At 38.7% G+C, this 27325-nt stretch overlaps 1 protein-coding gene across 2 annotated transcripts in view; it reads left to right on the plus strand.

The window, feature by feature from the left end:
- Nucleotides 1–27325, plus strand: part of LOC141388594 (probable Rho GTPase-activating protein CG5521) — a 59212-nt gene that overhangs the window by 19501 nt on the left and 12386 nt on the right. Inside the window, exons 3-7 of one of the 2 annotated variants that reach the window (XM_073958591.1) lie at nt 13487–13597; nt 17422–17439; nt 19446–19617; nt 21918–26214; nt 26287–27317. In XM_073958591.1, coding sequence (XP_073814692.1) covers nt 13487–13597; nt 17422–17439; nt 19446–19617; nt 21918–26214; nt 26287–27317 — 5629 coding nt within the window. The remainder of the gene's footprint in view (nt 1–13486; nt 13598–17421; nt 17440–19445; nt 19618–21917; nt 26215–26286; nt 27318–27325) is intronic. The other variant, XM_073958592.1, reaches the window with a different exon arrangement.

Below are 27325 nucleotides of genomic sequence, written 5' to 3' on the forward strand. Positions count from 1 at the left end.
GAATGTGCGCTTGTCGGGCTCAACGAAATCGCTAGGTTTCTCCACTGTGACCAAGATTGGAATGTGGTCGGAATTTAGCGCGACTTTTGTTTGCCAAGATGCGAAAGGAAGGAGCGAGGGACTAACGATGGAAATGTCCGGAGAACTCGAGCATCTGGCTGTAATTCTAGTGGAGGATTCCTCATTGATGGATGCGAAGTCGGATTCGTCTATCTGGTCCGCAATAAGAATACCGCGTGGATCGTTCGGCAACTGGGAGTGCCATATCTCGTGATGAGCATTGAAATCGCCAAGAACAATTCGGTTATCCCCTTGAAGCAGATGAATTATGCTAGGGTGATAACTTGCCCCAATGCTGTTGACGGGCGGAATGTATACATTGATGATCTCGATATCAGAATCATCGGAATGAATTGAGATGCTCATGACCTCAAGGAAAGGATCGAAACGGGGGGGAACAGGAGGCGGCGTCAGAGTGTATCTGACGTCTCGCTGGATGATAAATGCGAGGACACCTCCATGATCCCTTTCCCTATCTCGTCTGATGATGTTATAATTCCCTGAGGACGAGAGGGAACAATTACTGGTCAACTTCGTCTCCTGGAGAGCAGCAATTAGGATGTTATTGTCGTGCATGAAATTAGTGATGTCAATAACCTTATTCCTTAAACCATTGCAGTTGAACTGCATGATTTGGAATGAGGCCATCGAGTCACCACCCTGCACTAATTGCTGCTGTGGGTGCCTTTGCTGAGACTGTTGGATGGAAGGATCACTGCTTTGCTGTTGTCTGGAATGGAGATTGGCGCGGTTCACTGGATCTGGATGACTAGGCGGAATGCTAGCCGCGCTACTAGCGAGGACACTAGTAGGGGTACTACTGAATGACAAACTAGTCGGAATGCTAGCTGTAGTACCACGGGAAGGAATAGCAGGAGAACTAGCAGAAATACTAGATTGGAAACTAGTATATGTACCAACAGATGGAATAGTGGTACTGGACGAACTGCTAGTAGAATAACTAGCTGGAATATGGCTACCATTAGATGGAATATTGGAGCCGGAACGAATACTAGTAGAATAACTAGTAGATGCGCCACTGGATGGAAGTGTGGCACTGGAAGAATAGCTAGTTGAATAGCTAGATGCGCTACTAGTTTGGACACTAGAGCTGGCACTGCTGGATGGAATACTAGACGGAGTGCTAGTCGCAGTACTGGAAGAATACCTAGCGGAAGTGCTAGTCCTTGCTGCACGGATGTTGGAGCAGCATGCGGCTATGAACCTGGGACTCCAGTCCCTGTGAGTACGCAAGGTGGTACATCTCCTCATATGGCACCAGTTTTTGCAGCCATTGCACTTAACGGATGTTATATTTTCCCAGATTACACCTCTGCATACTGAACAGATCCATTGAACAGGCTGAACAGTTTGCTGCGAGCGGTTGGAATTGCTCTGAGGTGCAGGGGACGGCGTGCTCGATGTTGTTGGCTGCTGACAGCAGCTGGCAATGTATCGTTGTGACCAGTGGCGGTGTGTGGTGAGACCTGAGCACCTCCTCAGGTGGCACCAGTTTCTGCAGACGTTACATCTAACTGACGGGGAGTTTGCCGCAATACGCCTATTGCACACTGAACAAATCCAGATCGATGGACCGGGGTTTTGCTCAATGCCGGCTCGAATTAGAAGGATGGCGAGCAAAGTTGCCGGCATATTTTGCTCACCTGTGGAAAAAACTTCCGGTTGATACAGCTGTCGCTGGGTTGACAATCTCTGGCCGGGATGTTCCCGGGTCGTTCCGGAACGAAGATCCAATTGTCGTGGGAACGTTGTTATCGGTAGAGCTTTGCGACAACTTTTTTTGGTTGCTATCTTAATGACAAATTTCGTCAATTAGCAAAACTATAAGCATTTACGAGAAAATTTATTGACCTTTTATTTCTTTATTTCAAATGTTTAAGACATCATTTTAATTTTACCGATTTTTGGCGGTAACCAAAAATGCGTTAGTGAATTCCACTGCAGAAATTATTATTTCCGAATTGCGTCATGGGCCGTTTCGGGGAGTCCTTGTGTCGAATGCTATTGTCGTTTGGTTTGAGGATGTGTAGCTGCTGTGATGACAGCCACTCCACTCGGAGACCCTGAGGTTCATTGTGATCATTCAGAATATTTGTGAGCATAGAGTTTTTTGGCTATTGCATTGCCATTGTCGATATTGCAAACATGGGGTACAAATAGTTTAATTTTTTATCTATGTAGGTTAACAGGATTGTGGGGTCAAGTCCTCCACCCTAAAGTCCGAGAATTGAGAGCCTCGTCGTGGATATCCTTTCTACAAGGTCCATCATTCCCACTACCCAGATAACATTTTTTCCGAATTCGGACAGAATTTCTGAAAAAATATTCGATTCTGATGCCGAATTCGTATTGAATTCGGTACGAAAGTTGTATGGACGTGGTCACCGACTTCGGAAAGAATTTTCTAAGGAAATTCTTAAAAAATATTAGAGTTTCGCGACGAATTCGGTACGTAATTCGGAAGTAAATTCTTGGAAATTCGGAGAAAAATTTAGATTTTCTGACAGAATTCGGTCCGAATTCGGAAGAAAATTCTGGAAAATTCGATGAAAAATTTAGTTTTTCTTAGGAAAATCCGTCTGAATTCGGAAAGAAATTCTGGAAAAATTCGGAGAAAAGTTCAGATTTTCCGAAAAAATCGGAAACAATTCTGACGCTGATGCCTTTGATATTAACACAACACGTGTCGTACTGTACAGAACAAACCCCACTCAGAGACAATTTTCTTTTAATGTGCTATTTATAAAAGATTCTAATTTCAAACATTCTAATGATTGTGCCTGTTGTTATCATTTTATGATTAACAGTAGAACAATGTGCAGAAGCATGTTGAAGCTAACAACACTAGCTTGAATTATTATATGTTGCATTTATATTAAAAAAATCGTATATGCGAATTTTATAACCAGTCATTTTGTTCTTCGACATCAAACGAAAAAAAATTCCCTTAGAAAATCCATTAGAAATCGGAACGAACTCGGAATGACGATTCTTAAGATTCTAAAAAATGTGCAGAGATTCTTAAAATAAACTTATAGAAAATCGATCAAAATTCTAGGAAAATATTAGAGAAATCGGCAACATTTTTAAAAAATATTCAGAAAATCTCAGAAAAAATCTGATATCAGAGCCCTCGGAAAAAATTGTTAGCTGGGTAGTAACTACAAGGCTTTCCAAGACTTCTGTCTGAAAAACACAACAATTATCGTTAAGCTTGTACGAATTTCTGATATTCAGTTCTTCACAAAACACCCCAGAGTACGCGCGTCTTCCATCTTCAACCCATCGGAGATAGGCTATCGGGAAGTGGTCTGCCTTGTTCCCACTCACTCCTATCAGGGATTATTACATCTGCTATGTCAAAGCCCAGGCTTGGTGAAATGTAGTCAGTTTCAACTCCACCGTCTCTTATCCCCGTCTGACTACCACCTATCCGCTGTAGAACGCTATAACTGGGGATAATTGGGTTAGGTTAAGTTTAAGGATGCGCAGCCACAATTCATCATGGCTGCTTCACTTGGAGACCTTTTGGTCCATTGTGGGAATATCTAATCACAACTGGTTATGGGAAGACAATATAAAACCCCTTTAGCATATGAAGCAAGAACATTTCAGCTTGGATTAAATGGAGAGCTGAGGAAACAAACCCAGTTGCAATTGAATTTAATGAAGAAATTCCATAATTTATATTAATGTAATAAAGTTCTTATTATTCTTGTTTTACACAAAAATAAATTCTTTTTATTTCTTTTGGGATATTTCGCTATGGCTTGCATTTTTATTCAATCTTTGAACTGATTCCGAAGAGTGTCTTTAAATTCAATACAAAGCACTGCATGAAAACACGTCCTTTGGATGCAAATTGGCTGCATCCTATTCTACATTAAAAGGTTCGTTAAAATGCAATGCCAAAGGGTTATTTAAAATGCAGTGCTAATGGAGTGCATCTTTCGGTAGTCACCCTCTTGTAAAAATCATGAGTGAAAATGCATAATTTGATGTTATTCCAAATCACTTGTACATATGAAGATTTGATCATCAATGTTTGTCATCGGAAGCTGTGACAAGTTGGTGGTGGTGGCTTGGAAAGCTGAGATTTTTGTTTTATATTTTTCAAATGTATAAAGAAAAAAATAGCAAAATGCTTTTAAGTTCATGCAAGTTTTCGGTCGGGATCGATCGGGTTGAATGTTATTTCGTTTATTAGATGCTAATCAAAACAGACTAATTGATTCATTTGCCGATGACTTTGTTTACTTTTGACTATTTTACGCTTGTTTGCTATTTTCATTGAATTTTAATTCGGCAACTATAACCAGTATTAACCTAACCAACAACAATAAAAAGAAATCGAACAATTTTATACTTGACTCTGAATCATCCACCTTAAAATATTATGTGTGGTTATAAAGCCAACACAAACAATATAAGAAATTGTTATTATTCCGCTTATGCGTCAGCTATTCTTATAATGGTAATAACATCAAGCCAATAAATGAGATTTGTATACTTTCTTTGTTATTTTACAAGCTACTTTATTGAAATACTATTTTGTACTATTATCTATTTGTTTAAGTTCTGAGCTTTTATCAATTCGCTTTCCTACTATGAAAAATATGGTTGACTTTTGGTCGATTTTTTCCGCTTTAGTTGTGCGATTCCTCAGCACCCTTTTAGTTATGTGGAAAATCGGCGGAAATTAAGTAAAGTGGTGTAGTGTATTTCATTATTACATTTTATACACATTGCAACTCTGTTTCTATGTTATAAATTCTCTCTTTAATCAAAGTATCTTTTGTACTAATTAGTATTCGTTACATTTTTAGTAACTGCCATTTTGCTTTTATTAGTTACAATCTTTGTGCACTTCGATTTCAACCATCAAACATATCAAACGTTCGATTCCATTTCTCATCAATTTGTAATTTTGTTGTTATTAGTTATTTATTAAATAAAGTACTATTTAAATATTATCAAACGCGTGCTTATTTTCGATATAAATACACAACAAGTTGATTCTAGGACTTAACGACTACATTATTTTGGTTGCTATTTAACCCAAAATTTATAATTACCGTTACTTCCAATTGTCATTATTTCTGTCGTTAAGCAGTTTTAGTTAGAATCGCTCTATAAGTAGTGTTTTATAATGTTGGTAGAAAAAATAAACCCACATTGCCAATACTGCAAAAAGAAGTACATTTTGTTTCGTTATCTTTTTAGTATCAAACCAAACTATGAAATTCCATTATCATTCAATGTATTATTGGCGGTATTATTTATGTGACTACATGCTTGTTCATATATTTACTACGTCAACTATCTTTGACAGTTTATCTTTTTTATCACTACCTCAATTTGTTTCTTATTATCGTAAAATGAAGATAACTTTGAAATAATGGTTAACGGCGGCTACTGCGACGTTTGTCTTTAAATGTATTTCATAATACTATGTTCCATATAAATAATTGGGTTACGGGTTGATCGATTGTTCTTTGTATGATAGTATACTACTCTTTCAAATAAAGAAAACAACAACAAACCATTTGACATTATTAACAAAATATGCCGAGTCATTATTGAAGATTGACAAACAAGTAAGAAAAAGTAAAAATAAAAAAACAAGAAAAACAATTAATACAGAAGGGAAAGTTGCAGAAATAAATGGAGCATTGTTGTCCATTTGGCGGCTTCCCTCTATGAATAAAGATTTTAAAATCAATGTTCTTCTGACATCGAGACAGTGGAAGTGCAGAAAGAAATTATTGTATTAACTTTTAATATCGATATCAATCAATCGTTCAAGGGTCATTATTACTTCCCAGATAGCATTTAGAAGACTGTTTTTTCAAAAATCACATTGAGGAGTCTTTTTAGAGTCCTTTTGGTGATCAAAAATTGATTAAGTCGCTTGTGTGATCAGAAAGGGACTCGAAAGTGACTCCCTGTAATGATTAAAAAGAGTTCAATTTAAAATACAAAAACAAATGTGTAGCAATCACAAATAAATCATTGAGGTGTTTAAAATGTGACAATTTTTTGTTATTTATTGTCACATTTTGATCATCTGGAAGATTGAAAAATGCTTAATCAAAAATAGGGTCATACAGGTGTTTGAAAAGTGATTATAATTATGTATACTCTGATCATATTTTGAACAGTTAGGTGATTAAAAACTGATTGTTTTGTTTTATTTTTATTTGGTTGTAATTATTTATAAATAAAAAAATAAAATTCTCATATACACTTTCTACAAAATTTTGATATAAATGTAACGTATAATATTAAAGGTACAGACAAACACAACACAACAGGTTTTGCCAAGTGAAATGAAGAAGCAGTGTTCTAACCACCAAGCAACATAAAGGATAATTAAAAGACATAACAAAGCAGAAAAGACTATAAAACAAAGGAAAGAAACAAAGAAGAATAAAAAGAAAATTTTTTTAATTTATTTCGTCTAACAAAAAGACTCATAAATGACTCCCTAAAGACTCATAAATGATTATAAACATGACTCTAAAAAGACTCGAAAAAGGGTCCGAAATTAATCAACAAAACACCAATAAATGACTGAAATACGACTCGAAAAAGACTTATTTGTGATTTGTTTAGAAGAGTCGCCTGAGGTTATGTTTTCCTACCGACAAAGGAGTCATTTATGATCAGAAAATGAGCTCATATTCTAGCTTTTTAATCGTGCAGTCGGATCAAAAAAGACTCGAATTTGATTAAAATTTTCAAAAAATGCTGACTGGGTTCATGGTGCTTTGTTTAAAATTTACTATATCGGAAATTGACTTTATATATTTTGGTAGCTACTTGTGGTACCTTTCATTTCTCGGTTGTCGCTTGTTCCCAGGTTTTATAGTTTTCGAACTGTTGGTCCAACTATTCATGGGTATAATTTCAAGAAGTCTCAACATTTTTGATATCGGAAATTAATTTTGGATATGGACTTTTTATATTTTGGTAGCTACTTGAGGTACCTTTCATTTCCCGGTTGCCGCTTGTTCCCAGGTTTTATAGCCTTGGAACTGTGGGTCCAACTGTTCATGAGTATAATTTAAAAAAATCTCAAAAAATATTGGAAATTGATTTCGGATATGGACCTTACACATTTTGATACCCAATGGAGGTGACTTTCATTCCCCGGTAGCCGCTTGTTTGCAGGTGTTATAGTTTTCGAACTGTGGGTCCATCTGTTTATAGGTATAATTTCAAGAAGTCCCAAAATTTTCGACATCGGTAATTGATTTCGGATATCGAAGTTACACATTTTGATGCCCACTATGGGTACCTTTCATTCCCCGGAAGCCGATTGTTCCCAGGTTTTATAGTTTTCGAACTTTGGGTCCAACTGTTCATGGGTATAATTTCAAGAAGTCCCCGGAAATTGATTTCGGATATGGACTTTATATATTTTGGTAGCTACTTGGGGTACCTTTCATTTCCCGTTGCCGATTGTTCCCATGTTTCATAGTTTTCGAACTGTATATATGAGTATAGTTTCAAGAAGTCCCAAAACTATCGATATCGGAGATTGATTTCGTATATGGACCTTATACATTTTGATACCCACTAGAGGTACTTTTCATTCCCGGTAACTGCTTGTTTGCAGGTGTTATAGTTTTCAAACTGTGGGTCCAACTGTTCATGGGTATAATTTCAAGAAGTCCCAAAATTTTCGAGACCGTAGATACCGATTTCTCTGTCGCTCGTAGCAAGGGTTCTTGAGACTATAATTCTCCCCAGAAGCAGTGTTCTAACCACCAAGCAACATAAAGGATAATTAAAAGACATAACAAAGCAGAAAAGACTATAAAACAAAGGAAAGAAACAAAGAAGAATAAAAAGAAAATTTTTTTAATTTATTTCGTCTAACAAAAAGACTCATAAATGACTCCCTAAAGACTCATAAATGATTATAAACATGACTCTAAAAAGACTCGAAAAAGGGTCCGAAATTAATCAACAAAACACCAATAAATGACTGAAATACGACTCGAAAAAGACTTATTTGTGATTTGTTTAGAAGAGTCGCCTGAGGTTATGTTTTCCTACCGACAAAGGAGTCATTTATGATCAGAAAATGAGCTCATATTCTAGCTTTTTAATCGTGCAGTCGGATCAAAAAAGACTCGAATTTGATTAAAATTTTCAAAAAATGCTGACTGGGTTCATGGTGCTTTGTTTAAAATTTACTATATCGGAAATTGACTTTATATATTTTGGTAGCTACTTGTGGTACCTTTCATTTCTCGGTTGTCGCTTGTTCCCAGGTTTTATAGTTTTCGAACTGTTGGTCCAACTATTCATGGGTATAATTTCAAGAAGTCTCAACATTTTTGATATCGGAAATTAATTTTGGATATGGACTTTTTATATTTTGGTAGCTACTTGAGGTACCTTTCATTTCCCGGTTGCCGCTTGTTCCCAGGTTTTATAGCCTTGGAACTGTGGGTCCAACTGTTCATGAGTATAATTTAAAAAAATCTCAAAAAATATTGGAAATTGATTTCGGATATGGACCTTACACATTTTGATACCCAATGGAGGTGACTTTCATTCCCCGGTAGCCGATTGTTTGCAGGTGTTATAGTTTTCGAACTGTGGGTCCATCTGTTTATAGGTATAATTTCAAGAAGTCCCAAAATTTTCGACATCGGTAATTGATTTCGGATATCGAAGTTACACATTTTGATGCCCACTATGGGTACCTTTCATTCCCCGGAAGCCGATTGTTCCCAGGTTTTATAGTTTTCGAACTTTGGGTCCAACTGTTCATGGGTATAATTTCAAGAAGTCCCCGGAAATTGATTTCGGATATGGACTTTATATATTTTGGTAGCTACTTGGGGTACCTTTCATTTCCCGTTGCCGATTGTTCCCATGTTTCATAGTTTTCGAACTGTATATATGAGTATAGTTTCAAGAAGTCCCAAAACTATCGATATCGGAGATTGATTTCGTATATGGACCTTATACATTTTGATACCCACTAGAGGTACTTTCCATTCCCGGTAACTGCTTGTTTGCAGGTGTTATAGTTTTCAAACTGTGGGTCCAACTGTTCATGGGTATAATTTCAAGAAGTCCCAAAATTTTCGAGACCGTAGATACCGATTTCTCTGTCGCTCGTAGCAAGGGTTCTTGAGACTATAATTCTCCCCAGCTTTAGAAATAGCTATCCTACATCACCATGAGTACCGCATGTAGCACACATATTGGTCGAGGGCTCAACCAGAACACTGTCGAGCACTCCACGCTGTTTGAGGAAATCGAGTAGATTACACAGCGGCCAAGTTAGAAATGAGGTTCAATCGTTTCTATTTGGTCCTCGTAAAGGCTTACATTCTCTACATCTTATGCAATAGGGACCTGCTAAAATAACTATTTTCACTGGCTATTCATATTATATTGAATTATTTGTTTAGTTTGGTTAAAGAAATTGTGAGATACAATTTTATTAAAAAATTCAAGTGCTACAAACCTTTTTAGAGCGTAATCATTCATCATAGCTTAAAAATCTCACATTTTTTAAATCGTTAAAAATATTGATTTTCTATAGCTCGTAGATTTGGCATAATTTGAACGATTTCATAGCTTGAGGGAATGACAACAACTGCAAATACATAACAGATAATACCAATAGGTTGAAAGTTAAAGAAAAGGCAAGAAGAAATATGTTAACGACTCTAACGCAACATACAACATGTAGAATAGTTCAGGAGAAAAATAAAACATAAAGAAAGAAACCAACTAAACACAACAACCATAGGCAAAGTTAATGATAGGTGCGACTGGCTACAACAATCTGGGTGACAGACATGTAAAATGCGCAATCGTACAGATTATGAACAACAATCCGTAATTTATGAGAACTTCATGAGCAACACACATGTATGCTCACACACAGTCGTAGAACAGAACTTACAAATTCAAATTGAGCTTAGAGTAAACCTTCTTAACCATGAGTTTACTTGGCTACGCTGCATGCATTATGGCTTTCTACATTAACTACTACAAGAACCCCCCATCTATACCAAGAACTTATTTTTGTATAACCAAGAAAACAAACGAAGAAAGAAGAGGAAGAAATAGTAGAGAAAATAAAGCAAACCAAAAAAAGAAATTAACCGAACGCAGTTATGTTACTAATTGTGGTTTTGTATGCGGTTTGTACGACGACGAATATAGCTGGAGATATATACAGTATAGTCTCGATAATCCGGACAATGCGGTAATCCGGACACTCAAATAGTCCAGTCTATCGAGATTTTTCTACCCGATAATCCGAACAGCACAACTTATTTTACACGTAGACCATTTTTACTTCTATATTTCATTTAACGGTTCGGTTTTAGCAATAAAAATTAAAAAAAGTTTTTTATACGCCTACCACGAGTGGCTTAATCAAAGAAATGTAATCCGACAATTCGATAATTCGAACACCGCCTAAACATATGGTGTCCGTATTATCGAGATTATACTGTATACGATATACATTCACAATGTGATATTTCCAAGCACTGTTTTATTGCCAACACTACTAAGCACATATAGGATTGTTTCTTTTTCTTCTTCACTTTTACCTTAGGGTCAACATACACAAATATTTCTTGGTATTTTATTGGGGTAAGAAAATGAGTAAATTCTGATTTACACTTCTGTGATCAGTGAAATGTATTTCATTGCATATTGTGCATAACTAGAGAAGTGTCCATTGTTGCATGGTAATCTCAATATGTAATCTATTCTGACAAAATCTAAACCGAATAGTTTTGGCATTGGAATAATTCGTATACCCTCAGCATTTATGCTAACGAGGGTATATAGACTTCGATGCGACCAAAAATGTGCCTCATCGAAACAACGGTTTTAGACCTCAAGTATGTTTCTGACGAAATTCGTTTCAGACAATTTGGAGTCGATTTAGCCATGTCCGTCCGTCTGTCTGGCTGGTGCACACTATAACTCTCGAACGGATTAACCGATTAGAACCAAATTTTGCACTTCGTAATATTTTGCCCAAACTTATTTTAAGTATCGGTCGACTCCTCCGGGTACCTCCCCCACAAAAGTTCAAAATTTTTCTGGAAACTGGTGTGAACGATAACTCTTGAAGGGAGCAATCGATTTGGTCCAAACTTTGCACATCTTATTATTCCTTCCAGATATATCGGGTTCGAATATGGACCATATCCGTCCACTCTTTCGGGTTCCTCCCACACAAAATTCGAAATAAGTGAAGTTTAACCCATTTTGTACTTGGTGTTCGATTTTTCGAACAGTAAAATCACTTTTTTAAATAATTATGTATGAAAAAGGTAAAATTTTAAACAAGTTTTGGTATGTATATTAAGTCTCATCTTTCAGCAAATAAAAAAAACTTCCCTTGATCGTAAAGGTACATGTTTTGAAACCTATATTTTTGGATGCTTATTAAACTAATTAAAAAAAAATGAAATTAAAAAAGTAATCTTGGGGAATTATTGCCAATATATGTAACCGTTTCATAAAATATAAAGAACATGATTTATATACGCAAGCGCGACTTTACATATGTGCAAAGTTGACTGTTCGAAATTTCGAACACTAGTGCTTATCCTACATGTCGGTGGCTATATCATCAAAACGTGGAAATATTCTACAAATTGTGGGGAAAAGTTATTATAGAACCATAGAAGACTAAATACTAAATTTCAGCCATTTCTAAATACCCTAAAATCGGTACCGTTCTACGGAGGCTATATAAAACGTGGACCTGTACTGACAAATTTCTGGAGGATAGTTTTGTAGCCGTAAAGAAGACTAAATATGCAATGAACTACAGCCACTTCTGTAGGATAATACAGCTAAATCCCTGAAAATCGGGCGGTACCGTTCTATGTGGGCAATTGAAATCGTAGACCAGAGCTGACACATTTCGGTGAAAAGTTTTGTAGGCCCAAAGAAGACTCAATACCAATCTTCAAGCATTTTTTCATATAAAAGTGGTGAAATAAATCAATAAAACGGCAAATAAATATTTCTTTTATTTCTATACATATAGGGTAAGCGCCAGCGTTCGAAATATCGAACACTATTTTCCGGGAAAACGAAAAATCGGAAAATGTTTATGATTAGATTTTTGATATCAGCGGGTCCTACTTACCTTTAAAAAAGTGTGATATTGGCTTGAAAGCTCCAAGAAACCTGACGGCACCAACTAAAATGGCAAATCCGCGAGATAACTCTCGCAAGGAGTTAATGAGTGGTCCAAACTTTAAACTTCGTATTATTTCATCCAGTCATGTATCAGGTTGGAATAATGACTATATTGGTCTCGTCCTTCGTGTACCTCCCACAAAAAATTTGGAAAAATGCAGTTTTATGACTCGTATCGGATCTATTTGAAATGTTTGCTACTTTGACCGAGACTTTGTCTTATCCCTGCAACCTAACTATTACAGGAGATATGAATTCAATAACAACGAATCGTACTTTGGAGCGAGCTTCGCTGCAAATCGGTCAATGGCCTTCATTTGTGTTTGTTGTTTCACCAAAACGCGTTCTCCGACAACTGGTTTCCAAAGGCGGCGGCGAAGATTATAATGCCTTCGTTGCCCCTTTGCGGATCGCCTGAGCTGTTTCCGTACTATTTTAAATACTTCCTGTAGGTCAGATGTCCGCTCCTCTGGTGCCTTCTCTTTGTTACCGGTACCAAGGACCGCATCGTCGTACAATGTTTTTGATAATCTTGGTTCACGACATTGAGTTAAAACCTCTGCGGTGGCTCACGCTCACCTCTAGTCTGAGAATTTCTTGGGCTCGCTTTCATACCGGCCATCTTTTTCGAAATCCAAGGACAGTCACTCACTCGACTCAACGGCAGCCTTTCGAGATATTCCAGGGGTTGAAGGGATAGTGCATCAGCTAAGAGGTTTTTTCTTCCTTTTCCATACTGGATTGAAATATTGTATTGTTGGAGTTAAAGGGCCCAACGCACCAACCTTCCTGTTGGATTCTAAATGGAGTTAAGCCACTTCAAAGATAGGTGAATGTGGTAGCCTTCTATGATTATTATTTATTCCTTTTTACTCAAATGATGACTAGGCACTCTATCTCCGTGGCGGAACAATTTTTCTCTGCTCCATTTAACACTCTGCTAGTGTACGCAATGACCCTTTCGCTTCCTTCGAGGACTTGTGGCAAAACGGCGCCTAGTCCATAGAATATCCCATACAGAGAAATTTTGTAATCACGAACAGCTCTCGAGTTTATGATCCATGACATGAGGGCCGCCTGAATATCGACATATAGTCACGGGTCCTGTGTTAATCTTTTACTTATTACACATAAATATATACATTTTTATCTATAACAATTAATTAATTTTTGTTTTTCTTTTTTTTTTTTGCAGATAATGTCGATCTTGAGGATGCCAAAACTTTGTTCAAAACAAATTACAGCCATGTGTATTTTATACTTTACGACACATTCATTCAAGCGGAGGCGAATTTAAAACAAAAAGGTAAGGTTACAACTTTCTCAATCGAAGAAAAATACTTTACGAAATAAACTAAATTATTTTTAGCATTTTTGGTCCTTCAATTTTTTTTACAAAATGATTGAAAATACCTAAATCCAAGTAATCCGGCACTAAATCCAAATAAATATATTTTTCGGCATTTAGGTTTTTCGTCAACGAACTTCACATATGAATGATGCTCATTCGTACAATCGATGATCTAAAGAATCATACAATCGATGAATACGAATCATACAATCGATGATCTAACGTGTTATCGGTGTCCTTACAGGATGGGATGGCTAAGAGGATCGAAGTCCTTCGATCCTTTGAACATCTGCTGCGTTCTCCGACTTCACGAAATTTCACTTTCCATTTTTATACGTTACAGTTTTTGCCATGTCATATCTAGCACCTCACTCTTCTAGGGTCCTATCCACCATATGGTGATTAGGATGGCTCTCAGGGTAACACCCGATCAAGTACTGCAACGACAGCATGCATTATGTTGCTGTACAGAAAGAATCTTTGTCCCCTCATGCAGATGGTCCACTGAAGACATGAGAAGGCACACTGTTGCAGTTCTCAGGGCAGAATTCTGACAGCTTTGAATATTATCCCATCGCGTTCTACTTATATTCGCGGACCAAACTGGCGCCGCATAGCTTACCGACCTATCTCGTCATATGAACATCTGCTGCTTTCTGCGACTTCACAAAATTTCACTTTCCACTTTTAAACGTTACAGTTTTTGCCATGTCATATCTAGCACCTCACTTTTCTAGGGTCCTTACTATCCACCATATGGTGATTAGGATGGCTCTCAGAGTAACACCCGAGCAAGTACTGCAACGACAGCATGCATTATGTTGCTGTACAGAAAGAATCTTTGTCCCCTCATGCAGATGGTCCACTGAAGACATGAGGAGGCACACTGTTGCAGTTCTCAGGGCAGCATTCTGACAGCTTTGAATATTATCCCATCGCGTTGTACTTATATTCGCGGACCAAACTGGCGCCGCATAGCTTACCGACCTATCTCGTCATATGAACATCTGCTGCTTTCTGCGACTTCACAAAATTTCACTTTCCACTTTTAAACGTTACAGTTTTTGCCATGTTATATCTAGCACCTCACTTTTCTAGGGTCCGTACTATCCACCATATGGTGATTAGGATGGCTCTCAGAGTAACACCCGAGCAAGTACTGCAACGACAGCATGCATTATGTTGCTGTACAGAAAGAATCTTTGTCCCCTCATGCAGATGGTCCACTGAAGACATGAGGAGGCACACTGTTGCAGTTCTCAGGGCAGCATTCTGACAGCTTTGAATATTATCCCATCGCGTTGTACTTATATTCGCGGACCAAACTGGCGCCGCATAGCTTACCGACCTATCTCGTCATATGTGGTCAACAAGGTTTATTTATCTGTATTATACATCTGCACCGGCTAGGGACTTGAGGACCTTGTTCCTACATCTCAGCTTGTCGCACATAGAATGTGACCCCTAGGATTTTTTCTCACCTCTGCCGTCCATTCACCACAGAGTGGACGGAGAATTATTAACGGATTTTTGGATATTCAGCCTCTCATAAATCACATCTGGGAAGGTACCTGACGTCAAGATCATACAATCATCCGCATACGTTACGATCTCAATGCCGTATGGAGGGTGCGGAATACAGGAGAAGTAGAGGTTAAACAGTGGGGAACTCCCTGGGGAACTCCTGAATTCCACGAACAACTGGCGTACACACAGATAATTGATTATCCCACGTTACAAACTTGGCCGGAGGGTTGGCCAGAGGGTTGGTTGACAATATCAAAGGCTTTTGATATTGTCAAGTGACACCATCACCGTTCTATCACACGGCTTGCTCTGGTTGAGTCCTCGATAATATATGTGGAAATGACCGGCAACTGTATAACTGTTTCTGACTCTGGGGAGGACTAAAGTCTCAAGGGTCTTTGCTACGGACGACAAAAGTAGTGGAGTAGTATAGTCATCCCTCCCTTAAGTTACTTAATTTAAAATTTACTTGTTATCATGGCATTATATTGTAGTGTACAGCCTTAAGGTCTGTACGAACACCCTGCACATGTTCCAGACTTCGGGAACGAAGTGGGTGGCTAGCGACAGGTTGAGAGATTTATTGACATACTCGACTCCCGGAACATCCAGCTGTTTTAGCATTACCATGGCGATTTCATCAGGGCCCAACGCTTTGGATGATTTAGGGTTACTGCTGACATTCGCAACATCATTTATTGTAAATTGGAGTGGTTCATCCTCTTCGCCCTGTCACTCCCGGGGTGCTCGACAAACTGTCGATTGAAATAACTTGCGCACCACTACAGATCAGTAAGCGTAACATCACCAAACGTAACTGAGGTCCTAGTCAGTGTGCTCACTATGATATTTGTTGTTGCTGCTAAATCTATCAGCTTCATTTCGTTGTCGGATGTTACCTCCCAATTTTGCATTAAAATCTCCTAGAACAATCTTAAGGAACAGAAAGACTATTGTTAAATAACTTTGATTTTATACGGTGATTCTCTTATCTACCGAATTTAGTCTGGAGACTAAATTTACCAAAAATCCAACACCTAGGTCATATTTCGTCAGGACCCTTGCTTGGAACCTTCCAAACCCTTTGGGGATAAAAAATACAAACAGCCTATATGTATATAAAAAATGTTTTGGAATAGCTTCAGCAGGTATTAGATTTTTCTCAGAATGGATGCTAAAAGTTTCGGAATATACCAACTTATCGTCCAATTTACTTGTTATGAGGTGCATCTTGAACCCAGATAAAGCCACTGGCCGTTTAAACGCCACAAAAAATGGTTGCAAGAATTGCCGTAAAAATCTGATTTTTTTCGAATATTTTTGTGAGTTTTTTTTTCTTTTTTTTGCATTTTGTTATAGTATTTTTTGTTATCTGTCATTTCACGCTTGCAAAGCTTTATTTGTCCTATGCATTTCCACGCAATTGGCCTAAAACCCAAGCTACTCAAAAAATCGACTTTTTTGTAATTTTCGACCTTTGAGGAAAAATTTAAATATGCGATAATTTATTCATAAATGTTAGAATCATATAAAGTCAGGGATTTTTTGGAATATAGTAAGAGTATATTCTCAATCAAAAACCAAGGGATTGGCACAGAAGGACACACCTATATTACCCTCCAAAGTTTTTGGCACTTTTAAAAGAAGGCCTGATTGCTGGAAAACTATACGTTTTAGAGAAAAGAGTTATTTTTTAAAAAAATGCTTAAAAAGTCCCCAAAAAATATATTTCTTAAACAATTTTAAGTTTTCTCGCAAAAAAAATTCTCGGCGCTAAGTGGGTTAAGGCCCTCCTTTGTTTTATTTATTATTTGGACCAAAAATGTAGAAAATGTTATTGCAAATGTGACTTTCACAATCGGTAATTGTAAATAGCCCCCCAAATATACATAAATATCATATTTATGTTTTAATATCTAAATACTTTTTATTTCCTCATACATTATACTATATACTATATACTCTTCTGTTAATGTACTGTGTATTTTTTTCTATTTATTTTTCAAAACCCAAATACCAAAAAAACCTGCTATTGGTCTTTGTGCGTGTATGTGTGTTTGTGTTGCATAAAATAAAACCAAAATTAAAATCCTTTCAATTGTAACGCAAATCCTAACCTCAAATTACTGTTGTGTTTTATTTAACGCAAATTGTTTTTCTTTCAATCCAAAAACGAAAATACGCACTATCACTACAAAAAAATTGAATAAAAAATATAAAATTGCAATATTTGTATATTGAAAATATCGCAGAACATCCGTTTCATATTGGTAAGTTTCTCCCGTTATTCTGTTTTTGCTTTCTTTTTTCGCTTTCAATCGAATATTGATTGTTTTGTTTAAATGGTATGGTACAATAAATAAGGTATGATGAGAAAATTCCGTTGATAATATTGATATTGAATTCAGATTCTATTGTATGACAGTAAATACATATTTTGTTTCCTTTTATCACTGGAAAAGTTACGCCACCCTGCTTATTGTACCATTCACAAATAATCAATGAAATTTGAAAACATTAAAGCAGAATTTTAATTGATTATTACATCTCAAAAACATACATAGACACATGTTTGCGATACTATGCCATTCATCGTTTGTTTTGCGCTTTTCTTATTCGTTTTGTTTGTCGCCCATTTATTTATAATACCTACTATCTACACCTACTGTTATTCCCAACTACCCAGCAAACCAATCGTACCGACATCGTAACGAAATCGGAACAAAATTCGGACGATACGTCCGATATCTGATCCGAAATCGTAACGATATCTTAACGAAAGTTGTATGAAGTGGTTGACATAATTTCGGAACGAAATGTCTTAGCGACATCGGATCGATTCGGTCCGATTTCGTAACGAAATCTGAAGAAAATCCTTGGGAAATTCGGAAAGGAAATTTCTTTCCGACATTCGTTCCGAAATCGGAACGAAATCGGTACAAAATCTGAACTATTTCCTATCCGAAAAATCGTTTAGAAATCGGAACGAAATCTAAACGACTTTGTTTCCGAAATTGTTCAGACGTGTTGGAAATCAGACATTTGGTTTGCTGGGTACCCAGCAAACCAAATGTCGGATGTCCGACATATCGAAACAATTTCGGAAGCAAAATCGTTCAGATTTCGTATCGATTTCTAAACGATTTTTCGTAGGGGAATTTGTTCAGATTTCGTTCCGATTTCGGAGAAAATGTCGGAAGCAAATTTCCCTTCGAATTTGCTAATGTTTTTCTTCCGATTTCGTTACGAATTCGGAACGATATGTCGGAAACAATTTTCCCTTCGCACAACAACTACCTTTTGTATATATCTAACCGGTAACATTTTAGTTTGTTGTCGAAAAACAAAATGGTTGGTTATAAAATTCGCATATACATTTTTTAAATATTTTAAATATAAATGCAACATATAATAATTCAAGCTAGTGCTGATAGACTCAACATATTCGTACACAAAGTTTACATTGTTCTACTATAACTACAAAATGATAACAACAGTGAAAATCATTAGATATCTTTGAAATTATAATCTTCCAATAAAAAAAAATTATCAATAAAAAAGAGGCATCAGAGAAAATTTTTTTCCTTCGATAATCATACGAAATTATTCCAAAATTGTTCAGAAACCTTCACGAAAGTTCGGAAGGTACCTCAGATTTTCATACGACATTATTCCGAAATCGTTCAGAAATCTGTACGAAAATTCGGAGGAAGAAATTCGAATTCCGAATTTCCCAAGGATTTTCTTCCGATTTCGTTGCGAATTCTGACCGAAATCGATCCGATTTCGCTCCGACATTTCGTTCCGAAATTATGTCAACCACTTCATACAACTTTCGTTAAGATATCGTTTCGATTTCGGATCAGATATCGGACGTAACGTCCGAAATTTGTTCCGATTTCGTTACGATATCGGTACGATTGGTTTGCTGGGTACCTATCCAAAATATGTGTATTTGTGTGTAGCTTCCACTTCATTGAACGAAATTCAAATTCACATCACCTCAACAAAGACAACTAGACGTGAAGTCAAACAAAATTTGCATGATTTCTATTTCAGTTCTTAAGTAATAATTTCATTCATACATATTAGTATTTAATTTCGCTCCATTCATTGCATTATTTAGTATGTTATATATTGTTTTGTTTTTTTACGCTTAGTTTTGTATACTTTAGTTTTGTAGTTTTTTGTAATTATTTATTTTTATGTTAAAAAATGAAAAAAAATCATTTTCAAAATATTCTAAACAAATGTTGTCTCTTCAATTTCCATTTAGTTCACAAAGCCCATCGTGAAGAATTGGATGGTTCGCTATGGCTGCTGGAAAAAATACTTTGCCTGCTGCCCGAGATGCTGGCTCAACGATGGCAGTGTCATTCACTCAGTCGAATTATGGGCAAATTGTTACATTTGGGCAATTCGCCAAAGTTACGAAAGGAAGGTGTACGGTAAGTTGTCTTAAAATGTTGCTGTAAAACACAAATTGTTGTCTCTATCTACAGCCGTAGGAGGTGGTTTTGTTGTTATTTAGGAATTCAAAGCACACATTAATCACGACTTCATTCGCTGGCCAGTAAAAAGTAACAGTTTAATTTATGTGCTAACCCACGTATGTGCCTACTTCAATATTTCACTAAAAATTATATTAAAATTCTATGTGTTATATCGATTCATTGTGAGGAAAAGTCTATAAGCGTTTTAAAAACAATTAAGAGACAAGGGAGACTTCTCTCAAACCAATGAGAACACCCCGTTTCATATTAGATTAATGATTTGGGACCTACTGTTTATCGCCGAGCCGGAACGGCGTGTTCTAAGACAACCCTTGTAAAGAAGTTTTGCATGACTGAAATACTCAGGAAATTTCGCCAACATTACTATAACTTTAATCGAACACGGCCATTCAGCGTACAAAGCGGGAATACCAATGGTAAAAGGCACGGGAGGCGGGAGGTGGTGTATATTGTGAAGAACTGAATATAAGGCGCTCATACAAACTCATCTACAACTGCGTTGTTTTTCAGGCAGAAGTTTTTACAGTGTTGAAAGCCTTACAGCTTCTAGTGGGAATGACAGACTTTGCAGATAGGGTAGTTATAATATATGTGGATAGCCAGGCTGCTCTAAAGCGTCCTTCTCTATTTAATCTAACACGGTTCTATCTTAAAAACGACTATCAAAAGCCTTTGATGCTGTCAAACACACCACGCAGTTTGAGGACATCGAACAGACAGCTCTCCGGTCAAGTTTGAAACGTTCGATAATCAATAATATGTGTGGACGCCAGTCGTACTTGGAATTCAGGAACAAGATGTCCAAGCCCCATAGAGTGAAACAGGGAGCTCCCCAGGGTGGGGTGATATCTCCTGAACTGTTTAACTTCTATCTCTCCGGTATTCCGCCCCCTCCAGACGGCATTGAGATAGTAACGTATTCGGATGATACGATCTTGACGTCGGGTACCTCCCCTGATGACATTTGTGAAAGGCTAAACTCCTATATAACAGATTTTTCTACTTTTTCCCACACAAGGAATATGCAAATAACATCCGCCACTAAATTTACGGCCACTCTGTTCACCACATGGACGGCAGAGGTGAGAAAAGAGTTGAATGTCATGGTTGATGTTGCAGAATTCCGACCACAAATTACGCCAAAATTCTAGGGGTCACATTCGACAGCATGTTCATGTCGCCCGGGCATGCCACTGCTGTCTTCGACGAACTGAGATGTAGGAACAAAGTCCTCAAGTCCCTAAAGAAAAGTTGTTTACCACATATAACACGATAGGTCGGTCTGTGGTAAGCTATGCGGCGCTAGTACGGTTCGCGAATATAAGTGTAACGCGATGGAAAACTATTCAAACCTGTCAGAATTCCGCCCTGAGAACTGGAACAGGGTGCCTCCTTCAGTGTCTTCAGTGGACAATCTACATGAGGAGACAAAGATTCTACCAGTACAGCAGCACAATGGTATGCTTTCGTTGCATTACTTGCTCGGGAGTTACCGTGAGAGCCATCCTAATCTTCACGATGTAAAAAAAGAGGCCCAACGTTCAACAAGCCTATCAAGCAGGTTTAAATAACAATCAAGCGGACGCAGTCGCATATGCCATAAACAACTATCGTGTGAATGCGGTCCTCGGAGAACATTCCCCATCTATCACAGCTGAGAAGCATCAGCTGCCACAAAAAAAAAAAAAAAAAACACGCTTAACTATGCTCGGTAAGGATGGATGACACCGTGCAAAACGTCTGCCCTGAGTGCGGCACAGGCCCGCACGACACATTGCACCTTTTCAACTGCTCCTACTAATCTAACTTCTGTAGATCTGTGGTTACATCCCATCGAAGCAGCCACATTCCCAGAACTGGAGATAGACCCAGGTTAAGCTGAAAAACGAACATACATACATTTCAAATACTGTCACAACTACTACAGGCTATGCGAATATGTGGAAAAGACTTAACAAATCGAGCACAATCTGCCAGTGTCCTAGTCTAAAAAAATAACAAAACACGCAGGCAGTGACCATGAGATTGCATCACTCTTTAACTACTCTTCCTTAGATCCTGCGGCCATGTTAAGATATTGCAGGAGCCTTAAATTAGTCATTCTAGACTAAAATAAGGTCATTCAATCCCTTCTTCTAGCCTACCTCTCTGTTTGATCCACTCTCCTTCTTTTTCCTATCGTAGAATAATAAAAAAAAACGTTTATAAATATATATATCTTCTTTATTTTCCAGCTATTTCCTTCTGTGGTATCAGGCATTGGGTGAAAATGCTCCCAACTATGTACATAATATGTATGCAGATTTGATACCGGGTCTTATTGTACCGCAAAAAGGTTTACAGGGTCCCGATGTCGAATTTAGTCCAGGAGATTTTATAAACCATCCAAATATGAAAGTGGAGGGTGGCATAACGTCAGTGTTCCATGACAGTTATTCACATCCGGTACAGAGCTCAGAGTTGGTGGCTCTGCTACCACCATCATCAAGTGAAAAATCACAACCACCCGATCCACGTGATGGTTTGGAAATTCTACTCAACAGCATGGTACAGACGACGGCATGTCTCAAATGGTGTGATAATCACGCACAAAAAGATCACAAAGCATTTGCCTTTTTGCTGCAACGCTTCAAGGAAGTTTTTCTACCAGTATTTAGTCCGAACTTTGATTTTACAATGTCGGTATATGAACCGCGATTAGAATTGCCAGTTATGCGTTCGATAAACAAAAAAGATGAGCTAATGGCATCATGTGTGGTGGTACTTATCAATTGGTTATCTCGTTTTACCCACGAACGATTGCTGCAACACCGTTTGGACAGTGTTCACATTGCTGAGGCAGCGGATCATATGCGTTTACATGCCTATCAGCAGGGTCTGATAGTGCGGGATGTTCTCTATTCGACTCGAGAAAATGTTAACTTTATCCATGAGGTTTATCGACAAGCATTCCTGCTGAACTTTACAACCAAAGCTCAAATCGATGCTATACGCTGCGCCATTGCTGTTTATCGTGATTGGATGACTGGCAATACACCGCCACCATTTCTTTTGGAACCCGAAGATAGTATGGGCACAGCAATGCAGCAGCAGCAACAACAACACAATAGTCGGGAAAATGCTGGTGGTACGCCTAAGGCGAATGTGCGAATGAGAAATCCTTCTTATGTGGGGGCCATCACCAAGGATAATGTGGGTGTTCGAGCTGGTCTGCAGAATATTCTCCAGATATTTGTAACAAATGCCGCAAATGTGTTTTTGGTTAATACCAGTACCCTGAATATTTACTTTCCAAAGGGCAGAGAATACCGAACTACTCCTCTGCAAGAGCAAACGGAAGTTTGCAAAAAAGTTTTAAGCGTATATCGCACAATGGTTATGAACACCCCCATGGATCCTAGAACATGGGAGCAATTGCTGTTGGTTTTGCTGCAAGTAACATCTGTAGTACTGCACCAACATCCTCCGACGGCCGCAAAAAGTTCAAGTTTGGGTGGAATTTTGGGTCAAGCCATTTTCCAAACATTAATAGTGACTTGGATCCGGGCCCATACCAATGTACCAGTCAATGTTCAAATTTGGGAAAAGTTCCTTATTGTTCTGACTTCATTGACACATCGCGAGGAATTGATTATTGAATGGGACAAGACTATTCAGACCCTGACGCGAGTGTTTTCCCGATATGTTTACTCGCTCAATTTGCAAGATTTGCCCTTGGATAGGTTGGCCGAGTCTAAAGGTAAGCGCAGGCGCATAGGAGTGTGGCAACAAACATCATCAGTATCCAATGGCTCGGTGGCAAAGGAAAGAGAAACTAAAGATTCGCAACAACATGAACGGGTCTCAAATGCCAGCCGCTCGGAAGAAAATTCCCAGGCAACTCTATTGCCCAGCGGGCGTAATAGTGCAAATTTAAGTAACGTACAGAAGGCTGGAAATAGCACACATCGTTATCCGGTCACGCCCATCTTGAGTCGCAGTTACAGCGAGGGCAGTTTGGCTTCAATGGCTAGAACATCACGAATGCGCAGAAAGGCCAGAAATCCCAAATCACATCAGCCCATTGTTGAGGCTCCACCCAATTTACCATCCAGTGTGGAGCACTCACTTAACATAATGACACAACCGAACTCAAATACTCCTGAATTAATGCAGAATGTGCAATTAACGTGTCCCGTGACCATGGCCAACAATGATATGCGAAGAGCCATGTCATTGGACTCGTTGGCTACCTTAAAGAGGTCTCGTAAAACAAAACGCTTCAGACGAACCACAAACAATGAAGATGACATAGACGATTTGGATGGTGGTGGTGAGGATGACAGCAATGATGAGGATTCTCGTAGTCCCTCGCCAACCGCAAGTAGCGGCATAGAAGGAGGTTCCATAAAAGATGCTCAAATACAAATCGATGTTTTGGCAGTCGACAGTGGTGGCAGTTTGGGAGAAAGTGAAGGCAATTCGGGATCGTATCAAACTGAAAGGAGATCAATAATATTAGGTGGCACAGCCACAGGCTGGTTGCCTGATTCTACCGCAATTATGTGGAAACGAATGTTGGGAGCCCTCGGCGATGTCAATCGTATACCTAAATCAGAACTACATGCTCAAGTTTTTAAGCATTTACTTGACATGACGACGAATCTGATCAAAATCAAACACAACCAAGGTATATCAACCGACAATCAAACAACTCCACCTCCACCGAGACTGGTGCCACCGATTGGTATTGTAGCACCATGGTGTTATGGTGCTCTGACCCTGGACAAGTCATTCAAGCGGGGCAAATTGTGGGCTGTTCAATTGTTGTGCACGCTGGCAGTAAATGGTGCAGTGACTGGAATGCAACATCTACCCCTGTTCTATTATGCCTTACATCGTCTTTTGACAGGAGAAGATCGAGAATTGATTTATGCCGCTTTGAAATATTTAGAAGGGCCTCGCTTTCTTAGCCTTCTTATGCCAGGTCACACTTTGCTTTTATTGGATATTGTCCACGCCTCTGCTATTTTGTTGACATCACTGGAAGCAAATCGTACTACTCCCCGGGCAGAGGTTGCCGCTTTATTAGGAACTCTACTGTGTTATCCTTCGACTTTGCTGCCGAGGCCTTTATTACAACCAACACCACAACAATTTGAGCTAATGGAATGTGCCGATTTACAAGATCACATTTTAAATATTGTGCTGCGATGTGCACGGAGAGAACCTTCCGCCAAGGCAAGATGTATAGCCCTTTCGCAATTGGGCCAATGGATACTAATGAAGCTATCACATCCAATGTCATCATCTCAAGTGGATAGTCAAAAATTCCAGCAAGCTATACCCCATGCCAAGGGACAACATATTAAAGATGGACAGCATCACAATAACCAATACAATCCCCGTATTAAAGAAGCGTTACAAGTGCTGCTGCAGGCACTGCAATTCAAACATAGGACCATTGCAATGGTTGCCGTAGACTCTTTAAAGCTCTGCACGGAGCGTGGTGCTGAATTGGCTTCTATTGAAAGAATGCCGCAATTGATAATAACGGCCATTTGTAAAGCTTTGGAAATACAGAATGTCACAAATCCCAAGGATTCGGACAAAGTGGTGCTGACAGCTTTAATGTTGTGTCTCGGCGAGTATTGCATGGCATTCCCACCGACCATAATGTTGGAATCTATCAACGAAAAGGGTGATACATTGGTCTTGATGGTGTTGAGAGTTCTTTTGCAAATATCCTCCGGGGCGCCACGACATGAACGAGTCAAACTGACAGCCGACGATGACTTTGACATGCACATAACTGCAGATGATCTATACGAAGATGGTAAATTGCCTGAGGCGAACTACCAAACGTCAGAAACCATACAGACGTGCATTACTGCCATAAGGTTGTGTGCCAAAGCTGTGGCAATGCATTTGGTTACTCATTTAGGACATTTCCCCATGGGGATTGGTGCTGCACGTCTAAGTTCTTTAGTCGAAGAACAAGATGATCTGAATGGCTTTAATGGATGTGGTGGAACATCGTTGGGCAACAATCAAAATTCTGTAAATAGTGTAGAATTGCGCCGCGACTCAGTGGAATTACCTTCAATATTACATGCTCAAAATATGCAACTGTTTATGTTAAATCCTGGTTTGGTAGCCAGCTTTATAGAGTTGCCAACACTTAAACTGCCAGGCGGAGGTGTAACAGCTGGCTTAGTAACGGCCGAGAAACAAGTACGTGTATTGCTGCGTGATCTCAATGGCAAGGCATGTTGGGATGCCTCAATATTGTACAGTGAGCCGAAACGTGATTGTTCCAAAGGTGGTGTTGTTGTGGCCGGAGATGGATTGACGCCATCCTCTTTAGATTCACGTATGGGCTTTAGTCCGTCACATATTCAACGTTTAAATCAGGTGCAGCCAATGGATTCGTTGATGCACTCTATGCAAGGTCTGGACATAGGTCCACCGCGTCATACCCTAAGGCACAGGCCATTGGGCGAGTTGCCGTTAGCAAAGGATTTGGCACCCGATTTGGATCAATTAGATGATGTAAGTGGAGTAGGAAAATATTTACAATGTCCAACACATTTTTATTTCAAACTTTGGTATTTTTATTTTCAGCTCTTGGCATATGTGGGACACACCAGTCCAGAGTGTCTCCCCTATCACATGGCACAACTTAATGTTCCCGGTCCCAGCCCGTTGGGCAGCAATGCTGAAGCACAAGCCATTTCGGTAATACTCAACCAAAGAGCAATGGAACAAGAATTTGTTTCAAATCTCAACATGCAAGCATTGCAGCTAACGCCTGGTGTTGGTTGTGGCGGAGGCAGTGCGACGCCATCATTGACCTGCACTGGACACGATACACGTTCCTTACACTCTATGCATGAGCCAATATCACATAACTCTTTTGAGTCTTACCATATGTCCAGTCTGAATGGTCGCAATGAAATACCATTCCAATATTGTCGTCTGTTATTCTCTCACCTAGGTCTAGCCGGTTGGGAGAGACGATCGCGAACACATCTGTTGCAGCGTACAGAGAAACTTTTACGTGAATTGCGTAATGTCGATTTGCAAAAGTGCCGCGAAACACATAAAATGGCCGTTATATATGTGGCTTCGGGACAGGAGGATAAGAATAGTATTTTACGCAATGGCAGTGGTAGTACTATGTACGAGATGTTTGTTTCTGCCTTGGGTTGGGAAATTGATTTAGAGACACATAATGGTTTCTTGGGAGGTTTGCCACGTCAAGGTTGTGGAGCTTCGGCACCATATTATGCTACGCCATTCCTGGAAGTTATATATCATGTTGCTACACGAATGCCCTCCGATTCGCCAGAAGCCATTCTATTGAAGACTCGACATTTGGGTAATGATGAAGTTCACATCGTTTGGAGTGAACATTCGCGTGACTATCGTCGTGATATATTACCAACGGAATTTTGTGATGTTCTCATTGTGGTGTATCCTCTGAAGAATGGTCTTTTCCGGGTAACTGTGAATCGTAAGCCGGAAGTACCTTGGTTTGGTCCATTGGCAAATGAGAGTATTGTAAGCGGTGCATGTTTGGCTACCCTGATTAGAGCTACTGCCATCAATGCAAGTCGTGCTAAACGTGCTGCTTTGCCACTCTATCAGCAATAGTAAGTTG

The sequence above is a fragment of the Musca autumnalis genome, unplaced genomic scaffold (genome assembly GCF_047663935.1).
Source record: "Musca autumnalis isolate F117 unplaced genomic scaffold, ASM4766393v1 scaffold_1, whole genome shotgun sequence".
NCBI classification, from domain to species: Eukaryota; Metazoa; Arthropoda; class Insecta; order Diptera; family Muscidae; genus Musca; species Musca autumnalis.